Source organism: Strongylocentrotus purpuratus, unplaced genomic scaffold, assembly GCF_000002235.5.
Source record: "Strongylocentrotus purpuratus isolate Spur 01 unplaced genomic scaffold, Spur_5.0 spur5_scaffold_2, whole genome shotgun sequence".
NCBI lineage: Eukaryota > Metazoa > Echinodermata > Echinoidea > Camarodonta > Strongylocentrotidae > Strongylocentrotus > Strongylocentrotus purpuratus.
Genome location: NW_022145605.1, coordinates 9,829,140 through 9,849,907, shown reverse-complemented (window position 1 = coordinate 9,849,907; position 20,768 = coordinate 9,829,140). Strand labels below are relative to the sequence as shown.

General features: G+C 36.1%; 2 protein-coding genes across 3 annotated transcripts in view; both read right to left on the bottom strand.

Annotated features, from left to right (window-relative positions):
* Window positions 1-7,324, bottom strand: part of LOC580547 — a 38,536-nt gene extending 31,212 nt beyond the window's left edge. The window contains exon 1 of one of the 2 annotated variants that reach the window (XM_030991616.1): window positions 7,194-7,324. The gene's annotated coding sequence lies outside the window, so the exon portion shown is untranslated. Of the gene's footprint in view, window positions 1-1,678; window positions 1,950-7,193 lie in introns of those variants that run through there. The other variant, XM_780599.5, reaches the window with a different exon arrangement.
* A 1,346-nt stretch (window positions 7,325-8,670) lies between these two features.
* On the bottom strand, window positions 8,671-19,563 carry LOC580430 (serine/threonine-protein kinase MARK1-like). The gene is made up of 11 exons (XM_030990999.1): window positions 19,435-19,563; window positions 18,609-18,779; window positions 17,593-17,700; window positions 17,149-17,348; window positions 15,793-15,848; window positions 14,998-15,217; window positions 14,319-14,434; window positions 13,068-13,234; window positions 11,132-11,396; window positions 10,294-10,667; window positions 8,671-9,909 (listed from the first exon to the last, which is right to left on the bottom strand). The coding sequence occupies exons 1-11, from the start codon at window positions 19,435-19,437 to the stop codon at window positions 9,412-9,414; spliced, it is 2,178 nt and encodes a 725-aa protein (XP_030846859.1). The 5' UTR covers window positions 19,438-19,563; the 3' UTR covers window positions 8,671-9,411.
* Window positions 19,564-20,768: the final 1,205 nt, after the last annotated feature.

The following is a 20,768-nucleotide window of genomic DNA, read 5'->3' as shown; positions in this document are numbered from 1 at the left end:
ACCATCATAATCACACGCTACCGAAATTGTAATTTCTTTTATATTTGTTTGGAGAACCTTGCCATTGCGGTATCCGTCACACCAGCTATAACAGCCATACAATCATACACACCCTTGTCTCAAAAGAAGCAGATGAAGAGAAGAAAAGGCTTTGAGAAATAGCTCAGAGGCATAAAGTCAGGCAAGGCTTAACAACTCAAGTAAAAGCAAGAAATTTCTGAGATCCCTTTTAGTTTGACACCAAATCAACTTAATCAAGTGATCCAAGATATGTTCTAGCTAGTTTATTATGGGTTACTTTTAATTTGGTGTCAACACAAATTGAGGTCCTGGAATCACTTTTGAGCAAAGCAATCTCTAAGACCACATTCCTGGCTTATTTGTTATGTGGTATAAAATTGTTCATGCAAATAATTGGAAAATAATTTTCAGCATAGGTGTGTGTTTAATACCCTCTTTCAAACAGGCCTGATTTTCATTTGATGCATCTGGACGCATCCAATGAATGGTACAGAGGAGAAAAGGCTGATAGAATAGCCGATGAAAAGAAGAGAAATAGGCGATTAAATTTTCTTTCTAACGGTGTGACTCCGATGAAACGGCCACTGTGAATATAGTAGGTTCGGGAGAAAACACAGATTAAAACACCGATGTAAATGGTCGAAGGTCGCAGTGTAAGCATGCTTTTTCGGAACCAGCTGTGTTTGTTGACATTTTGTTGAACATACATGTCCTGCATGCTAGTTAGATGGGGCGCGGGCTTAAACTGATTTGTTTTATTTGTATTTTACATTAATGATAAGCTTTGTAAAAAGTCAAAATTAATATATGTATGTGAATGAGGCTTCAGTGGTCTGAGATTTACTGGGAACGAACAAGCTCTTGAATCTTGAAGACAATAGAGAGGGAATAGAGAAGAGCTATAAGGCTTAAAGTCATGTGAAGCCTGATAACTTTAACAAAAGAGCAATCATCCAAATTACATGTCTGAAGTCATGCACATAACGACTACCCATATGCATTCAGTGAAAATTACACTGGATTGCAGAATATCAGAAAACCACAGTTCAATGAATGCAATCCGAGATTTGTATAGTCTTTTTAGAGTAATAACAATAACAATATTAGTAGGTATACTTGGAAAACATTTATATCTCCTTTTGGTGCTGCTGACCTCCAAAATTGAATTCTGACACTTATTTGTTATGATTACAAAAAATCATGATATCTTCTGAATCTATGGATCTATCCATGAATGTAAATTCAAAAAGAAACTTCCTCCATAGTAATAGATCAACCAATATATTGCAAATCACTAAAGAGAAATCAGTAACTAAAATGCATGATCCTGAAGCCATTAGAGAATCACCTACCATACAGTATATAGACAATAAGGTTCCACCAATCAAATTTTAATTTTTAACACTCATTTAGTACATCTTTGTTAAACCATAGACCTACTGGTGGTAGGTCTACTGGTGGTAGGTCTATGGCTAAACAAGGCATATATAATATACATGTACACAGTACATTGTGTAGGTATTAACGATATTCTGTTATAAATACTCGTCGCAGATCTTCATGATCACTCAAAGTCTCAGACCAAGGAGTTATCCTTGCTCAGACTAAAATGTATCTGCATTTATACAAAATCATGACAGATAATTATGCAACTCACAAGTACCAAGATTTCATCAGCCTGCAAACTTCCGGCTTCAACTCATGGAGTATCTTCTCACCATTGCATACAGTACATACAAAAGCTGGTGACATTCATACAAGCCAGACCTTCACGATCACAAATACAGCTTCAACTGAACACTTGAAAGCATATCATGCAAGAAGTAGTCCACGAAGGCACTCAAGCAATTCTAATTAACTAAAGCTCAAGATTGCCTGATATACATGTACTTTAGGTGGAGAAGAATATCAGGTTTATATGGGGACCACCCCGAGATAGCATGAATAGATAAAATAGTAATTACCATCTCACCCCAAACTACCTGTTGAGTAATATAACAAAGGAGACAAGCCTTAATAAAATGTTGGAAATTGCCACTGAGTGCAGATCTCTACCAACACCCTAGTTTACTTCTTTGGGCTCAATTTCTTCTGTGTATATGCAGAAGCTAGCGCTAATTTGTTATGAAAACGAGCTCTAGAACCTCTTTGTACATGCCCAAGTCTGAAGTGGTTTCTTATCAAAACCCATGCAATGCAATCATTTTCACTCTAGCATGTCAAGAATGTTTGAAAACATGCAAAGTTCATTTGATTGCTTGATTAAACCAGAAAGGAGGCTTCAATAGATGGAGATTCGGTGTGAGGAACCAATTTACCGGTATCGAAAGAAACAGACCTGTTGACGTGTGTGGTGTTAAATGCACATTTTTATCACACAATGCTTCAACAGTCTTTTGATAAAAGCAGTTTTGTAAGGAACCAGATATTTTTTTGTTAGTAAAGTAACACAAGAAAGTCTACCCTAATATAAAGTTGATTTTAATAAAGGCAAGAAATGATAGCAACAGACTGTTAGTGAATTTATAGGGGAGATGAAACATTACAAATACTGAACAGACTAAATTTCTATGTAAAATACAAAATTATTATATAGTGAAAAGATGAAAGCAGATGTATTTAAGGGTAAAGAATTAGATGCCAGGCACTTAAGTTAATTTATAAATGTCTAATTGGGAAATATGTATTGAGACAGCGCACACACCTAGACATTTAACCAAACCATATCTCAATAAGTTAATGAGTGTCTCTATGATTTAAAGCAATGTGAAATGTATTGCAAGGAATCATTATGAACATGCATGATTCAGCCAATTAATGGCTACAAAGCAGTGTTGAAATAAAAACTATTATTGAAATCAAGTTGAGCTGAATGAGATGAAATCTTACTTTAGATTTAAATGTATGAAAAAAACTGCTTCTTCACTTAATGTCAACTTCAAGTTCAAAGCATGCATGTAGCTATGACTTTGTTACAACATGTCTATTTAACATGGCTTTCAGGTTGTGCAAGAAGTAACTCCTTATTGCGCAAAAATGCATGTGTCACACACTAGCATCCGAAATAGGTTTCTCATTTGTCGTATGATTTTCTGGCTACAACTGTTTATATTATGACAGGATCTCAGCATTGCCACAGTGATTCACAGTTGGGTCCCAGCCAAATATTGCGTCTCAGGACCTATATGTAATGGAAATCAATTCAAATCATGGATTTGAACATGTCAACTACTAGTGTACATGTTCATGTCGTGCTCGGGGAGAGGCTTCACAGGGTAAAAAATAAGTCTCAATATATCTAAAAAAAATAGAGGTTCAAAAGAAATTTACCAACAAGCAAAGAAGGGTATGTTTTAATTTGTTGACCTACAGTGTACATGTTTCTTACCCTCTCTATCGTATAACTTTGAAAGCTAAATGAAGAAAACTTCATAATTCATTTGGTGTAAGGATAAGGTGGTCATATCTAGAGGTACAAAAAAAAACATTTGTTTTAATCAACTCCATGACCTTAATTTACTTGAAACTTGCTTGCAAAAGGAAAACTAGGAAGCTATCTTCAATTTTTTTGTTTGTTTATGTTTTTATTGTATTGTAGTATTGTTTTGTTTTTGTTTTTATAATTTTGTAATCAGCTGTTCAGGAAAAAAAAAAATCCAGACCAAGCCTCAAGCAGTGTCAGATACTTTCTTTCTAAGAGAAATACATTTCAAAGTATGTTTTGTTATTGCCCTCATAACATTCAACAAAAAAGTCTTTGCCAGACTAGTCATTTTGAATGTTGCCTACATGTAGGTGTAAAAATGAACCCCCAAATTCTTTCTGTCTGCAGACAACTGCCCTAAGGCTACGTCTGATCTCATGTGTTCATGTCAATCATTGCTGATGACTTCTTGAGTTGAAAGTACATGTATCTGTGCTGACATTCCCCCATGAAAACAACATTAATCCCATCCAATCTAAAGGTATTCAATCCTCAAATTGACAACTCTGCTGGTGCTAGGCAGGGAGTCATTTTCTTTACTGGTCTTTATCTTTGATCTTAAGCAGAAAGAAGAAAGTAGATCCAAACGTGGAACAATAAACTTATAGGTTCCTGTGATATTCAATATTTGGAGTTAATATGCAAATGCTACAATTATGAATCTAAAACTGTTTTTAAAAGTGGTTTTTAATGGCTGCCATTATCTACACATGTTTGTACAGGATTGAATTTGAGTACCAATTATAACAATTTTATACATTTAAAACAATTTTATTTTCATTTTTTCTATGTCTAATATTCCACTAGGCATACATGTACATGATGAATGGTGACATCTTATGACAAAAGATAAATTATCACAAAATATTCATTTGCGATTACATATACTGTACGTGTAGGATACTTTTCTCCTAATATCAAAAACCCTTAAAATTCAACTGAGCTTCTTTCATAAAAAGTGTGCCGAATGGTTTTCTCTTATTGTATGGCTCAGACAAGAAATCTGAATGTTGCCCAATGCATTTCTATCATTCGGTTGTCAACTTCACTTTATTGCGAAACATTATAATATCTTTTACAAGTGTTCGTTGAGTGCCTCAAATCTATAATACCATCATTTCAGCTCACATTCATGTATACTGTTTCAAGATTTTCATATAAACCTAGAAGCATTCACTTACATGTTTTATTTACATGTTTCATGTGCACATGCAACATAAACCATTCTTGAGTGAAATAGAAACGTAAAACTGCAGTTTGAATATCACTCGACAGTATAGTCACACCCAGGCAAGGCTTTCATAATTGATCTCCCTAGACTCAAATATCAAGGGCAATCACACAATACGGAAGCAATCATTTAACATTCTAGGATACTTTTTTCGTTTTCAAGCAGATCAAATCCAATCATTATTTGTATCACATACAGGTACAAAATCTATGTTTTCCTTGTTGTTGTTGTTTTTTAATTCATTTTTGTATGGTGTTCTATATATTGAAGTCTACTTTTGAATAACAAATGTAGTTAATAGAATACAAACACTAATAGTGTTGGAAGCAATTTAGATCTGAAAGGTCCATAAGAGCTCTAGAATAGTACTGATAAAGAGCTACATGGTAAATGAAAAGAATACATTTCCTCAAAGTGAGAAAACTATCACTTAAAAATGGCAAATTTAAAAAAAAAGAGTTCTTGAAAACTTTCAAAAAATAAACAATAATTAACGCTAGTCAAACACATAAGGAGACATTTACATACAGAGTAATGGATAAATAAATGAATTAACCAACTAATCAATTAATAAATTAATGAATCAATAAATGAAAATAAATAAATGGAATCAATTAATGAGTCAGTAAATAAACAAATAAATGGAATAAATGGAATAAATAAACAAATAATAAGTCAATGAATAAATAAACTGAGTGGTTGAACTTTCAATAAACAATTTGTACCCTCCTACAATGAATCTTTGAACCAGTATCACACCTCTAAATAAAGACCACAGGTAATTCCACTCCTTCCCATCCTGTACTAGTCTTCCATAGGAAGTGATTAATAAAACACTCTGTCACCTACAATGTATATGGGCCTTGGGGTATATTTATGCTTGGCTGGTTACTACATACTACATGCAGGTTTTAGCCTAGATTTACAGTGGTGACGCATACCCAAAGTATTTAAGATCTTATAGATGTATGTTTATTAAACACTGCATTTGGGACTTTGGGTCTACAGTAATTTAAAAGACAGGGGTATAGGTACATGTCATCCAATTTTAATGTTCCACTAATTTTCAGACAAAACTACTTACATGTAGGAAGAACAGAGTTAACATCAATGTGTGAGACAAAATTACAAACAAACAGAAAACAAATTAATGAACAGGTACCACAAACAAACAAAAATTCTAATAAATCGGATCAAGGAGTTGTAACTTTTGCTCCCTGGTCAAATTCTAAAGTTGCAAACTTGCAACCTACTGTACAAGTATACTTTGTGCTAGGTACAAGTGTATTTCAGCTCCTTAATGAAACTGGTGCACCATAGATATTTTTATATGTTATCATTAATAACATGATCAGCAGCAGCAGTAACAGCATTATCATCCTCATTAAAAAGAGTAATCAATATGACTTACCGGTACAATGACATACATATTACATGCTTGTATGATAATTGTCAAGAAGCCAAAAAAACATGTTGTCTTTTGCTCAAATATGAATTTTATGTAAATAAAACTTAGGAAATTATGAGCAAAGTGAGCAAGTAAAACTTTTGAGACTTTAGCATTTGTGAATCATTATACATTTATATTATATCTATACACAATGTGACATACCGTAACCATCTGTGATTAAATATCCCCTGGTCTCGACAATTTGTATTAAATATTGTTATTTGATACAGGCGCAGGGAAAAATATAGGACATCTGATCACCCGTCTTACGATATGGAAGATATATTTATGAAATAAACACAGTGTGTGGATATAGATTATAGACACATTCAAGAATAAAAAATGAGGGAGAAATATTTATAAATCAAAAAGGGAATAACAGAATATAAAAGAGAGATTAAAAAAAATATATAAATGTAAAATCCAACAGTGACTGGTATCTCAACAAACATATTTATATTAAATGTAAGTACACACTGTGTTCCAAAATTTGGATTTTACAAAAAAAGAAAACTGAGAGTGACAATAATATCATGGTTTAAAAAAATTATCATTCGGTTTTGCTGTAATAATTTTTTTTTCAGTAATATTTTCTCACACAGGCCTCTCTCTCATCACTTGTTTTATAAAAGCAACAAATTAATAAACTGTTTGCAGAAGTGAGAAGGCAAGCAAGACTTAATTTGATTTTATTAATATCAATCCCCAAACATATGAAATAGATACACACGGCATGCATATTGGATTATAACACCGTTCACTCTCATACTCAGTCATACTCATATCATACTCATACTCATATCCCTAGGTCAGTACGATTCACGAATTACACTACAAGAAAAACCACATGTGGGACTGCATCCTAGATCAAAACATTATACTCTGCTTTAGAAATGTGTCAACACATCAAGTTCATACCAAAATATTCCCTCTTCAGCATCAAGGAAGTTAGAAGAGCATAAATATCACGATATTCACTTATGGCAGTTACAAAAAATGTTAATTACCTTTCAATATCGTGTCAATTTTAGGACCAGACGCCGAACAGTGCAGTGGCAGCACAAATCACAGTACAGTCATGTGTATAATGTGACGTCAACGCTGCGCTAGCACTGAATTGACAAAACAACAAAGGAAGCCGACACGACTCGAGGAGGATCTTGTGGGTACAAATTAGTTGGAAAGGTGCGGTCTCAAGTTATTGATTAATACAGATCGATTTTTCCCCCAATCAGACGGCTAGATTTCTAAAGAGAGGTATATAATGTAGAATGTCAACATTTCTAAAGCCTCTGTGCCTTTTTCAGTTTTCAGCCACCCTACTTGGCGTGAATTATATAATAATTTGTGAAGTTGACCCGCTTTCAAACTTCTTTATTTTGTTTTGTTTGTCATCATTTATATAAGACTGAAAATGTCATGTCATTTTGTTATTCCGTTCGTCTTTCTTCTCAAAGGTTTTAGAAGACACATATTTTAATCCCCCCCCCCCCCTTCGTCAAACGATGGCAGTAGAGTAAACATGATAGGCTAGTTGCTTCTTTATTTTCAATAATCATGATCTAGATGATGATAATGATGATGATGATGATGATGATAATAATGATGATGATGGTGATGATGATGATGATGATGATGATGATGATGACTATGATGATGATGATGATGATGATGATGATGATTTAAATGATAATGATAATAGTACAAAATACTCCTTTTTGTTAAAGCTATGCCTTTCAAGAAGACACGGACTTGGTCCTGCTTTTAATGATGATAATAATGATAATAATTGTAATCATTATTCTTATTTACCCTGAGTAGCCACACTTCCTGAGGGCCTTGCAGTTGTTACACCCAATCACTGCTAGTTACCCATTCGATACATCTGGGTCGAGAGGGACTTGGGTAAAGTTAAAAAAAAGTATGGAAGCTCCTTGAGATTCGAAAATCCAGCGCGTCTCCAACGAAATCCACAGTTCTCCCATATTCGGAACTCAACTCAGTTCGGAACTCAATCCCTTCCCTAGTCCACCCCCCCCCCCTCTCTCTCTCTCTCTCTCTTTAAAACTCTGTAACCTGAATCGTTCAGTTGATCTATATCCTCCTCCCTCCCCACTCTCTTCCTCTCTCTTCCTCAGTTCCTCTATCTCTCTTTCCCCTCCCTCTCTCTCCCTTTTTTTCCTATCCACTCTATCTATCTCTCACTTTCTATATCACTCTCTCTTTCTCATCGAATACCCTATATCCTCCCCTACTCCTTCTCTTTCTCCTAGCCTGCACACCCTCCATCTCCTTCCGTACTCCTTCTCCTCGTTCTGCCCCTCAGCTAAATCTTCCCTACTTATTCTTTTCCCCTAAAGTTCCGCAACGATTCTCCATCTCATTCTCGGTAACTTCTTCTCGGCCCTGAATATCCTTTGAAGTTTCTCTTCTCTGTATTGATAATTTCTCTGAGTTTCATGGTTTGTTTTCCACATTTTTTTGTTTGTTAACCAGCCTAATTCATCTTTCTTCAAATATTGTATTTAAGAAAAAGGTAATGTACATGTAGCTTCCATGCACTCCCTCACAGTTCAATGATACATCTATAATTTATGTAACACAGATTTTAGAAATATCTTTATCTATACAGTAAGTTTGTCAAAGCTGTAGATGGTTGACATCAATGTTATTGTTCCTGCAAGCTCAGTCGTGTTTGAGTTTATTTGATTGTCATTGGTTTAAGCTGTGTCGCATTCATGGGATCCGTCGAAGATGGCGCTTTGCCATTCATCAGGATAATGCAAGATAGTGAGGCGCATTAAGAGAGTCGTCACCCTGTAAAAACTTTCTCTTTTCCCCCCTCTCGTTAGATTAAGAGGACGGGTATGGAATCAAATCAATGTGAAAATTATGCTCATCAGCATTTGACATAGTTATATGTTAGCACAATCAACAGCAAATCCTTTCTTCTATAGCCTAAAAGTGTTCCTAATCCGTATTCTTATTTCTTCATATCGCTATTTTACATCATCCTTTTTTGTACTATTCATATGCGACTCTCAATGATTTTAATAAACACATGCTAACATTTTCCTTGTCGCTAAATAATCCCGAACTAGCACAGGCGCTTGAACGTGCTCCAAGAACGTAATAATTTCAGCCTTCGTATATCTTGGTTTCCATACTCCCCGAAATCCAAAGGCCTGACTGAATTTCATACCGGAGTCGAATTTCGTTTAGGATTTAAACAGCCACTTTCTTCAACACAGGGAGGCTCGACTGTAGATGCGAATATAAATTATTGCTTGTTTTCAAGGCTTTTTCTGAGGAATGCCCAACGTTACTGCGTTGCTCAGAAGGTGCATAATATGGTGGCGGTGACTTCTTAAGCTTCGATCTTGGCACCGTGTTCCTTATCGACAGCATTTTCCTACTCGTCGTCGCTTTCGCCATCGCGTCAGGCGTCTCCTCGTCATTGCACGGCGGATTCGTGGAAGTCAAGCTCATGTTCTTGTCGCTCTGGTGTTCGCAGGAGATCACGGGCGTCGGCGGTTGTTTGACCGTTGTCGCCTTCGTTTTAATCGAAGTACGACGACGACTTCCACTGGACTGGAGTCTGTCGGTGACGGCGACAGTGGCGATAGGGAGGGACCTGTCTTCTCCGGGCAGTGGAGGGGCGGTCTTGGGAACCCCAGGCATGAAATTGTCGAAGACAGCTTCCTTCATGATTTCACCACTCTCCTTCGAAGATAATAAAAAAATTAGTAGAACAAACAAAAATGAAACGATAAATTTTTGTAATGATCAGTTCGTGTAGCCTATAAGCACAACATATCAAAATGTGCTACAGATAGTATAGAATAATATTTTCGAATGCACAAATATATTGATTAAAAAAGGTACTCCGTGTTTAAGTGTGATATGCTTTGTCAACTTCTTTTTCTTTGGAAACCTGGCCGCCTGCACGCTTGATACTTCTTCAAGTGACTTCAAGTTCTTCCTCAAATTTTTAGTTTTAAAAGTGCCGAGAAAATGACCGTGACTTACTGTACATTAGTCATGTGGATGGCCAGCAAAGTATTTAAGCTTTCAGGTTAATAATTAAGCCCTATCCTATGCATTTACCTTAGTTGGAATATTTATTCCTTTGTCCCGATGTTTTCCCGTTAAGGCTCGCGCTGCATCGTCGACAGAAACGTCACATTTCTCATCGTCATCGTCAACCTGCTCGTGGGGTTCGTACTTCTTCGTCACCAAACATTTCCCGGGCTCGTTCTCCATGTCGAATAGGTGCTCGCCGTTGGGGTAGTCGGCCAGAATGCGACGGTAGAGGTTCCGCATACGGTTTCGCATGGTGCTAGCGTAGTTGGGCGCGGTCAACGGCGACTGGATAGCGGCCAGTTTCTTCTTGAAGTTGACTAGCTTGGCGCCATAGTACTTGTTGTGTTCGGGGCCGTACTCGTAGCGTTCGGCTTCCTTAGGATTCTTCTTTTCTTCCACTGAAAAAAATTTATAACGGGAAAGGTCGTCACTATTTTGGTTTGTCTAAAAAAAAGATGCTTGATTGTGGAGTGATGTACATGTAAGTTAAACGTTACAGACAGAGGCAAATAACGAATAGGTGAAGGATTCGAAAGAGAAGAAAAAAAAGTGAGAAAAGGGAAAGAAGAAGAAAGGAGAGAAGAAAAATGATGAAGAGAAAGTGGTAAAAATAACGGAAGATGCATTTTGAGGAACTGTCAGTGGACAACTAATAACAAATAAAACTTTAATTTCGGATAGGAAACCAACGTCGATGATGTCATCACTTTTCATCTGAGGAACACACGAACAGATATCAAAAATAGTTATTTAAGGTGACAAAATTTATAAATGGATTTGACTATTTGGTAGAATAATATTGTAAACGTCTGAATAAAATCGAATGTGCAAGCCAAAAAAGGGTGTGACTTATCAAGCCTACCCATTATTCCTTTCAGCTCTTTCTTCACAATCCGGCCATCGGCGAGCAGAACTGGTGTCTTGGACGGTGATGATCGACCACGGACTGTGTCTTTCTTCGGCGACATCGACAGTGTCATGGGAGCCGTTGTCGATTGCTTGGTCGTCGTCGTCGGTTTCACCAATGTGTTCATGGTTTGCTGCTGGGCGTCGTGGATGGTCGTTCGACGGTCCTGCCGCTCGACCTGGAGCACGCTCTCCGTCACCGTCATAAATCGATGGAAAGACTAAAAAAAATTAAGAACTTTCTCAAGCAGAGTGGATCGCAATTTGAAAAATGAGGCAAGCTAATATTTTCAAGGGAGGCTATAGTGGTTTCAAAGGAAGGAGAGGGGCGTGGGTTGAATGTGCCATCCCTACAGACTCACAGGTGTTCATAAATATAAAGTCAACGTCGATAACATACGAAAATTACATATGAAAATTACGCGCAGGTCTGTTTCAGCTTGTAGATGCTTATGCTTTATAGCTTCAAGATCAAACTCGGCTTGCAAAATGGTCGACATGAGAGAATCCTGACATTCAATGTACTACTAAACTGAAAGCCTGTTAAATGAACACCCTTTCCACGGCTTAACAATATTTAATAATCACTATAATGGTAGTTGGGATCTACTAGTAATTCTTCGAAATTCTGTTAGACATTTTCGTTTGTCATGATATTTTTTCCTTCGGGGAAGGGGTATTTTTAGGTTTGGGGTTATTTTTGCTAGAACACCAAGAAAACAAATAGACATACATGTCTGTGTTCTATGCTAGGGACTGTGAACTTATAGGGATAATTCATATGACAATATAGGAATGAACAAATATCAGTGCTTTGCTACACTGTAAAAAAGAATTTGTTCATTGGTAATTTTTACGTATTTTTTCCATGTAGAATTTACTTGAAAACATTAGTTTTGCCACTTACGCACTAAATTTAAGTCTTGCTAACTCAAACTTTCAATTTAGTAGAACATACGTGGAATATTTAAGTAAAATCAAATACATAAGAACTTTAAGTAATTTCAGCTTGTATTAATTTGGTAATTTTAACTCAAAATCAGAAATTATACGTATTACTCAAACAATTTATGTTGATTATTCTTATCTTTTTAAAGTAAGGACCGATGCAGTGCGTAATAGAAATATTTACATAATTTATGAATATTCATTAAGACCAAATTAAACTCTTTTTTAAATAAAACAATTCTTTTTTTGTGGTTGAATGAAAATTTAAGGACTTTAAAACATTTACTAATTCATTTAACATGGCTAAGCAAAGACAAGACAACTTTTAATTGTTACCCAGTTCAAAACAAATCAAAACTTGATATTTCAGGAAATTGTCAACCAACTTTCCTTTTAAGATGCTACGATCAAGTATATATAAAAATTTAGAGCCTTTCAATATGTGTCGAATTGAAGCGTATGTAATAGTTTGTGATGGTGGTAGATATATATATACGGTTAAAGTATATACGATCAAGTATATATAAAATTTGGAGCATTTCGATATGTGTCGAATTGAAGCGTATGTAATGGATTGTGATGGTGGTAGATATATATATATACGGTTAAATCTTAAATAGAAGTAGTGAATGATTAGTGGATGTTACTTGTTAGATTAGATGGGTACCAAATCGTGCAATATGTAATCCTATCATAGCTTTTTTCTAATTATCTAAAATGATTACAATACTTAATTATTTACGTTAATGTAACTCGATTTAACTGAGTAAAAATTTATTCAGCAAAATAAGTTAATTCTACTTAAGATGCCGTAGGTTATATTTACTTAATAAAAATAAGGCAATTCTTTTCCTCAATTTTATTGAGTTATTTAGACTATTATTTTTTTACAGTGTACATATAAAAGTTAAAACGTTTTTACTCGATCAAGTGTTTGAACTTACTTGTTTCTTATTGAAGGAGGGGTCATTTTCGTACATGACGGCCGCCCCCTCGTGCCAGGGATTGGATTTAGGCTCTTGACAAACCCAAGGGTGGTGGACTATTTCATTCGCGTGCAAGCGTAGCAGCGGTCTCTGACGCAACAACTTCCGAATGAGATGGATGCAGGCTAAGTAAGAGAGAGAGAGAGAGAGAGAGAGAGTGAGATGGGAAGAGGATGAAAGATGGAGAGATGGATGAAAAATGTAGAGAAAGGGAAAGAAAAAGGGAGAGATGATAAGGGTAAGTAGAGACATGGAGGGGGCGAGGGGAGAAAGGGGAATTAAGAGAGAGAGAGAGAGAGAGAGAGAGAGAGAGATGGGAAGAGGATGAAAGATGGAGAGATGGATGAAAAATGTAGAGAAAGGGAAAGAAAAAGGGAGAGATGATAAGGGTACGTAGAGACATGGAGGGAGCGAGGGGAGAAAGAGGAATTAAGAGAGAGAGAGAGAGAGAGAGAGAGATGGGAAGAGGATGAAAGATGGAGAGATGGATGAAAAATGTAGAGAAAGGGAAAGAAAAAGGGAGAGATGATAAGTGTACGAAGAGACATGGAGGGAGCGAGGGGAGAGAGAGAGAGAGAGAGAGAGAGAGATATTGCGAAAGAGGGATCAGGCAGACAAAGAGAGGAGGCGAACGGAACAGGGGGTATGAGTTGTGTGTGATGGAGAGAGAGAAGAAAGGAGAAGACATAAAACGAGATAGGGGAAATAAAGAAGGGAGAGAGATAAAGCGGTGTACAGACAGGGAGACGTAGAGATATACATGTACGTAGATACAGAGGAAGGAGGGGATAGAGGGAGAGAGAATTTCATTGAGGCGACGAGATGTCGAATTATGACTGGACTTTGCAGAGACCATCATCCTTTCCCATATCTCAACGACGGCCTTATCCAAAATAATATATTACATAAACGGTCAAATAACAGATCAGAATGTCGTCGGAAAATTATTAGTATTTCTATCATTGTAAGATCGCTATAAAACCAACAGGGTTTAAGGATCGTTGTTCACGAAATCTAAATTAAAGCCATGAAAACAGCAAACGACAAATGACATTACTTTTCGAGATAAGCAAAGAACGCCAAGGAAAATTAACATAATGCTGATCATTTAGTAGTAGTGGTGGTTATTTTAGTAAAAAACCAGAGGACCGACGGCTTTAGGTCCTCTCCGAAAGACCTGATAATGAGGATTAATGCCTTATTTCTTACCTTTGGAGACCCATGGCTGAAATTTGATTTTCTTCTTCGTTTGGTCCATGAGTGTATTCAGGTTTTGATCGTTAAATGGAAGGCGACCGTTGACCAGGGCATACAGAATGATCCCACTGAAATGTAGAATATAAAATGAAATTGCTGTGGTATAAACTGAAGATATTCTTATCTTAGTTTTGAAAGCAGTGTCATTGAAGATGAAGGAGATGAAGGGAGAAAAGGGAATTAAATCGAAGATATGTGGAGTCTGAATAAAGATGTGCTTCACTAATAACTGTTTAAAAATCCTTACTCGAGGATACAGATCGGGAAATAATGTGTATAATTCTTGTTGGATAAATCAACAGAAACATTCCGATTTCGTTTACATGGATTGATATAAACATGTAAATAAAGTGAATTATACAATAAACATTTCATTGAATTGATTGAATAAAATGCCTCACATTTCTGATGAAGCATTTTCTTCTTCTTGTCAATGACAATTAGAAATTAGGAGAGAAATGTAGAATTGTATATCAACATAACATTTACTACAAACAGGACAACTTTTTTTTATTTTTTTTTTATATAAAACAGATCTATATCGCTTCCGTTTATAATTCAATGCGACCGTTTTTTAAAAAAACTAATTCTTATCAAATTTACTTTAAAAAAAGAAGAAAGTTCTACTTACAGGCTCCAAACATCAGCGAGCTTTCCGTCGTAGTTCTTTCCCGCCATAATCTCCGGGGCGGCGTAGGCGTAGGAACCGCAGAACGTCGACAACATGTTGCAACGATTGGATGGAAAACGACAGGCAAAGCCAAAGTCTGATGTGAGCATGAAAATAAAAAAAAAACAGGGAAAGAAGTAGACGAGAAACAGGTTTGAAGTTAGGAGTCGGGATGTGTATTAAAAGGGGGCGGGACAGGACGAAAATAAGAGGGATAGTGAAAGAAAATGAGACTCACCGAGAAAATGGGGGATTTAGAGAGAGCTGTTTAAAGCCTCATGTCAATCAATCAATCAACAGGTTATTGAATTATTCGTTTTGCTCCTATAGGCTCTTAGTCCTCCGCAATTCCTGCTGTTTTCATTAAAATCATTGTCAAATCAAATCTACCAGTAAAGTGAGTGAAGATATGTGAATTTATTACATAAGATTTTTAAAATCGTAGTGTTATACTAATTTTGTTTGGTAAATTTTCACTCGCACTTTGAAATATCCTTTATGTTACTTGAACGATGCCAATTGAATTGAAGAATTAGGATAATTAATTGGTTAATGCTCTCGTAAAGCTAGCTGAAAATTTAAAAGAAATATAGGCGCAAGGACCGTAAATAAGTGCTTGTTCCGCGCAATTTCAGATTGTTATGACATTGTTTTCAGAATACGACCCAGGATTTAAAACAACAATGTTTGAAAATCAAGTTTATCTGTCGATCGATATATCCTTTTAATTTTTTACCATTACACTTTTTTTATTACCTGATATTTTGACATTCCAGTTTTCATCCAATATGATGTTCTCGCATTTCAAATCCCTAACAAAAAAACAGGAGAAAATTCGTTCAAAATGTTAGTTTTCAGAAATAATCCTTTTAACCATTAGATCTCTGCATACAGGCCTATAATGTTTTCTCAAATATGTGTAAAATGGACCCTCTCTTTTGAATACTGAATACGCCGATTACATTAATTATACCCCCTCCCCTTTCCCCGTATCTATTAATTGGATCGTCACCACTACAGTTCTACAGAAAAATAATATTCCGTTAAAATTCCTCAAAGAGACCTACTATGTGATTTGAAAGTGGTATATTGACTTATTTGTTATTTCGACTCTAAAGTAGACCGACATCTGTGCTTTGGTCTCAGGCTTACGACTTAATACATGTCACAAACGTGCGATCACCGAAACAAATCAAAAATAAAAGTTTTCATTGTAAAGTGTACATCATCAAACTAATTCTATTTAAAGAATTGTTTATCTTTACTACAAATTGTTTTACATTACAAAGTAAATCTGTGTTGGAGTATAAATTCACAATTGGTAATGATTTGCTATCTTCGTCCGATGGCTGCCTCCATAGGACTTTACGTCTTATTTGAAATTATATATACCCTGCAGTGATAGAAGAAAAAAAAACTTGTGCAACCTTGCTAGATTGGAATTGTTCTTTTAAAAAAAGCGCAATGAAATAAATTAAAATCCACCGAAAATGTTATCTACCTACGATAGCAGATCGAGTCATCGTTTGGAGAGTACTCATTTGTGATCGTTTCGCACGATCAAAATACATATTATATTGTAGACCTAGATATACATGTATATATTTCTGGAATATCTGTGCAGCTTATTCGCTACACACGAACCACTTCAACGTGCGCCAAAAACACTTCACTATCTTATGAAGATAGCAAACTTCTAAAAAACTTAATGGTTTATACATGAACAATTTTGTTTTGCTTCATAGATTTCTTATATGTAGTCTAATTGTTGCTATCAAAAGTGTTAGACTTAGGGGACAAAATTTCAAATCAAGAACTCTTTTGGATTCTGTGAGTTTATTGGTACTACAAAATCGAATAATATAGCAAGGAATACAGACTCTACAGATAATTTCGTCTTGAACTCATCAGAGTAAATCGCAAGAACGAACAGAGAGTTGGCAATATAAAATAGATATCTAGCAGCCAATCACAGCCAGTTATTAACTTCTCTGTTCATTATTTCTTTCGATTAATTCTGAAAAGTGCAGGATGAAAAGCTTCAACATCTGATTTCGAAAAATCTGCGCAAATAATTATACAAAAGATTTTTTTAATTGATTTATATTTTACCTGTGGACCACATTCCGATCGTGGCAGAAGGTTACCCCGGACACAATTTGACGGAAAAGTTGTCTGGCCTTGTCTTCTTCCACTGCCATGCCTGTCTCTAGGACACTTTCATTGATGTAGGACAGAACATCGCCATGAGCAGCATATTCGAGGACAAGATAGACTCCGCGTTCGCTCCGGAAGAACTCGTAGAGTTGAATCTGACGAAGATATTTGGAAAATATGATTAAAGACACAAAGGCATGGGGAATTTGACACCGTTCTGGTATTTACCTGATAGCAGATGTTATCAATCACTACGCTACCGACGGGTCTTATGCAATGCTCGGAACTTTTTATCATTCTCCCCTAAAGAAAATTCATCACCATAAATGTTCCCTCACTTCCTTTGAAATTTAATACATAATGTACACTGTACAGTTTAAAATACAAAAGCTGACTTACTAAATGTGCGTGTTTGTGAGTTATTCTCATGGCATCTATTTCTCTGGGCATGAATTTCTTGAGATACTCGGTCGGAGCATCCCTCCTTGAGATGATCTTTATCGCAACCTAGAAGAGACATAAACAAGGAAAGCAATTACTGACAGATTTGGAAAAGTTTTTGAATTATATACCTCATGATAAAAATGAAAATAAAAAGTTTTGTAAATTTCACCAACTAAATAATGTTGAATCTTAATTGGTATGAGTGTTTACCAACAAAATCTCCTCCAAAAATAGCTACACAAGCGGTAGCAGCAACAACAACACCACCAACAACAACAACAACAACAACAACAACTACATCAACAGCAAGCAGCAACCACAAGAACGGCGTGCTAGATCCGAGGAAATGGGCGCTTTTAAAGGCACACTGTCCTACTTGTAGCTACTTGCTCCCTCTATATAGAAAACTGCCCCAATCGGTGTCTGTTGGTCCCCCATGATCCTCTTTTTCTTATGTTAAATGAGAGCTGAGTTAATGAGATAGCCACCTGTCACAGTGAACTCGCTGGTTCGCTGGGCGGTCTAATCCCTTCTGGCTGAAGTAGTAAAGCCTACCTTTAAATACCGATATATCTACATATTTGATACTAACGAAACATTTTAAATTTTCTTTTTTTTTAGTTTAAGGCGTTCATGAAAACTTACTTCGGTTTCATTTTCCTTTTACATTTTAGTACCGTCATGAATTGAAAGTGCGAATTCTACTCAAAAGGTATATAATGACATTAAGGTTTGAAAACTGGCCCCAAACATGTGTGTGTGTGGGGGGGGGGGGGGGTGGGGGTGGGGGAGGGGTAATTGTAAATTCGAACGATGTTTGAACCATCCTATGCCGAACTTAATCATGGTTACCTTTTACTAAAAATCAAGCAAAGTATCGTCCAATTTGGGCCTTTATAGCCTAAAATTGATCAGACGCTTTTGGAGATTTTCACCCAACAGTTTTATTTACAATTGATCTGGTTCATTACCATGTTATGTCCCTTGATCCTTAGATCATCTCTCAATTTAGCTGTCTGTGCAATCTTCCTCTTCATGGCTCGGGCTAGTTTAACCTTAGCATAGGTGCCTGAGCCTAGGGTCATATCCGTGAGGATGTAGCCATGTCGCCTGCAGTCCGCCGTCTCAATGATCGAATAGTCCTATTTGAAGAGAAACGTATTTATTATCATGAGTATAATATATCATCTTTATTCAACGTAACAATCGTAATGTTGTAAGTGTTAACATTTACGCCCAGATCCATGGAACACTGTAGGATATTACATTTTTGTGTCACTGGCATGGTTTACAAGAAACAGCATGAACTATATTCACTCATTATGTAAAACATGTAACCGTATGAAATATTGAAAAATAATCCTCGTTGACAGTTATGTAACTCAGCCAACCGCTGTAAGAGGACACTTTTTTTTTTGGGGGGGGGGGGGGGGGGGTCTCAAAATTTGAAAATTTGAATTTTGCTCCGTTGGGGGGGGGGGGCGTAAGGTCAGCTTTTTTAGGTCAGTCATGGGAATATTTTTTTTTTTTAATAAAAAAAAATCCAAAAGGGGGGGTTTAGGGGGGTTATGGGGGTGTTTACACACACAAAAATACCAAGGGGGGGGGGGGGTTAACCCCTCGAACCCCTCCCCCCTGTGTACGCGCATGTATGTGACGCGTTAAAGGGTATCCATCTTCTACAAAGACTTTTAATAAATTTAATCATTTCAAAATGTAACTTTTAGGCATTAAAAACGAATAAATAACGTGAACGAAAAAACATCAATCATGTAGATATTCTCAACATTTACTTACCATTTGGGATTTTATATTTGTAATAGTTAAAGTTATATAGGCAGAATGGTTGTGTCACATCTAGTGGCTTATTTCCTTCCCTTTCATTTTATTTTGAAACCCCATCTTTGATTACTTGTGCTTCCGAGTCATCTTAACTGAATAAGACATGGGGAGAGAAGGAAGTGGAAAAAATGAAAAGGAGGCAAAAATGAGAAACAAATGCAAGATTACGTACGTGATTTTTATTTAGAGATATACAGTGAAAGAGGGATAGAGGTAGATACATTGTAGATACGATTTTAGTATAAATAAATTGGCAAAGATTACAAAGGATCATGGAAACTGAAACGAGAATAAACGTACATACATGATCACAAATTATAGTTTAAGAGTGTACACATTAAGAGCAAAAACGGACAAACAAACTAAAATAAGAGAAAAACGGCACTCTGAAAGTAAACAACATTCTTTCCTCCTATTCATCTTTGAAACGGCAATGAAAACAGGAATTAGTTTACAACTGTAATGATGTTACGAATGCATGCATGTCATTCGGTCTTTGCTCTCATAGCAATCTGATTCAAGACCAAGACTTTAAGATTAAAGGTACTATGTCCCATTTGCAGGCAAAAAAAATGAAAAAGTTAAATTCCAACTGCATTTGAAAGAAAATACTTATTTAGAACTTCCCTAAAAAAGGTGGGGCTTGAAAATGTCTTCAAGTGGGAAAATAATGACTATTAGTTGTCAAATCAACTTTAGGGCTATAGAGCCCAAAAGTAATAGTCTTGATTTTCAGACAATTGTACCGAATGGTCATACGTTTTATGCTGCGCAAAGATTCCATCAATTTAATCTTGGCCATCACAAGAAGTGGGTTATTGATGTAGACAAATGCCTATGAACCCTTTACAACTCTTTTCATGTATGTTATTACCAAAGAAGAAAAAAGCCAGTCAGTCACCCAATAGTGTCTGACAGTGAAGTGTAGCAAGTAAACGGGTTTCCTTGCATAATTTGAATATGAGGACACTGCTGACGTTTAAATTTCACAGATAGGACATACATGACATATTCATAATTCCTGCAAAGTTCTACAGAATTTGAGGTTGGCTGCAAAAGGGACATAGTACCTTTAAAGAAGAAGAACCGTGAACACAATATTGTCTTCATTCTAGTGGAAATAACACTAAATCGTTTCTCATTAGTTTTTACAAAATATCTTTTTAACGTTATTTACTGACAAAAATAAGGAGTAGATGAAGATATTGTTTTACCTATATCTGTTGTAATCCTTTCCGCAACTTTGAGACGATTTCTTGATACGGGAAAGGCAGCTGATTATACTCTTA

Bases quoted from the DNA above. Each gene is read 5' to 3' on its own strand.
- LOC580430 (XM_030990999.1), bottom strand. The intron at 17,701-18,608 runs GTAATGAACCAG...TGTCTCTTCTAG, and splicing joins GGATCAAGGGACATAACATG to GTTGCGATAAAGATCATCTC. The intron at 13,235-14,318 runs GTAAGAAATAAG...TCTCTTACTTAG, and splicing joins TCAGCCATGGGTCTCCAAAG to CCTGCATCCATCTCATTCGG.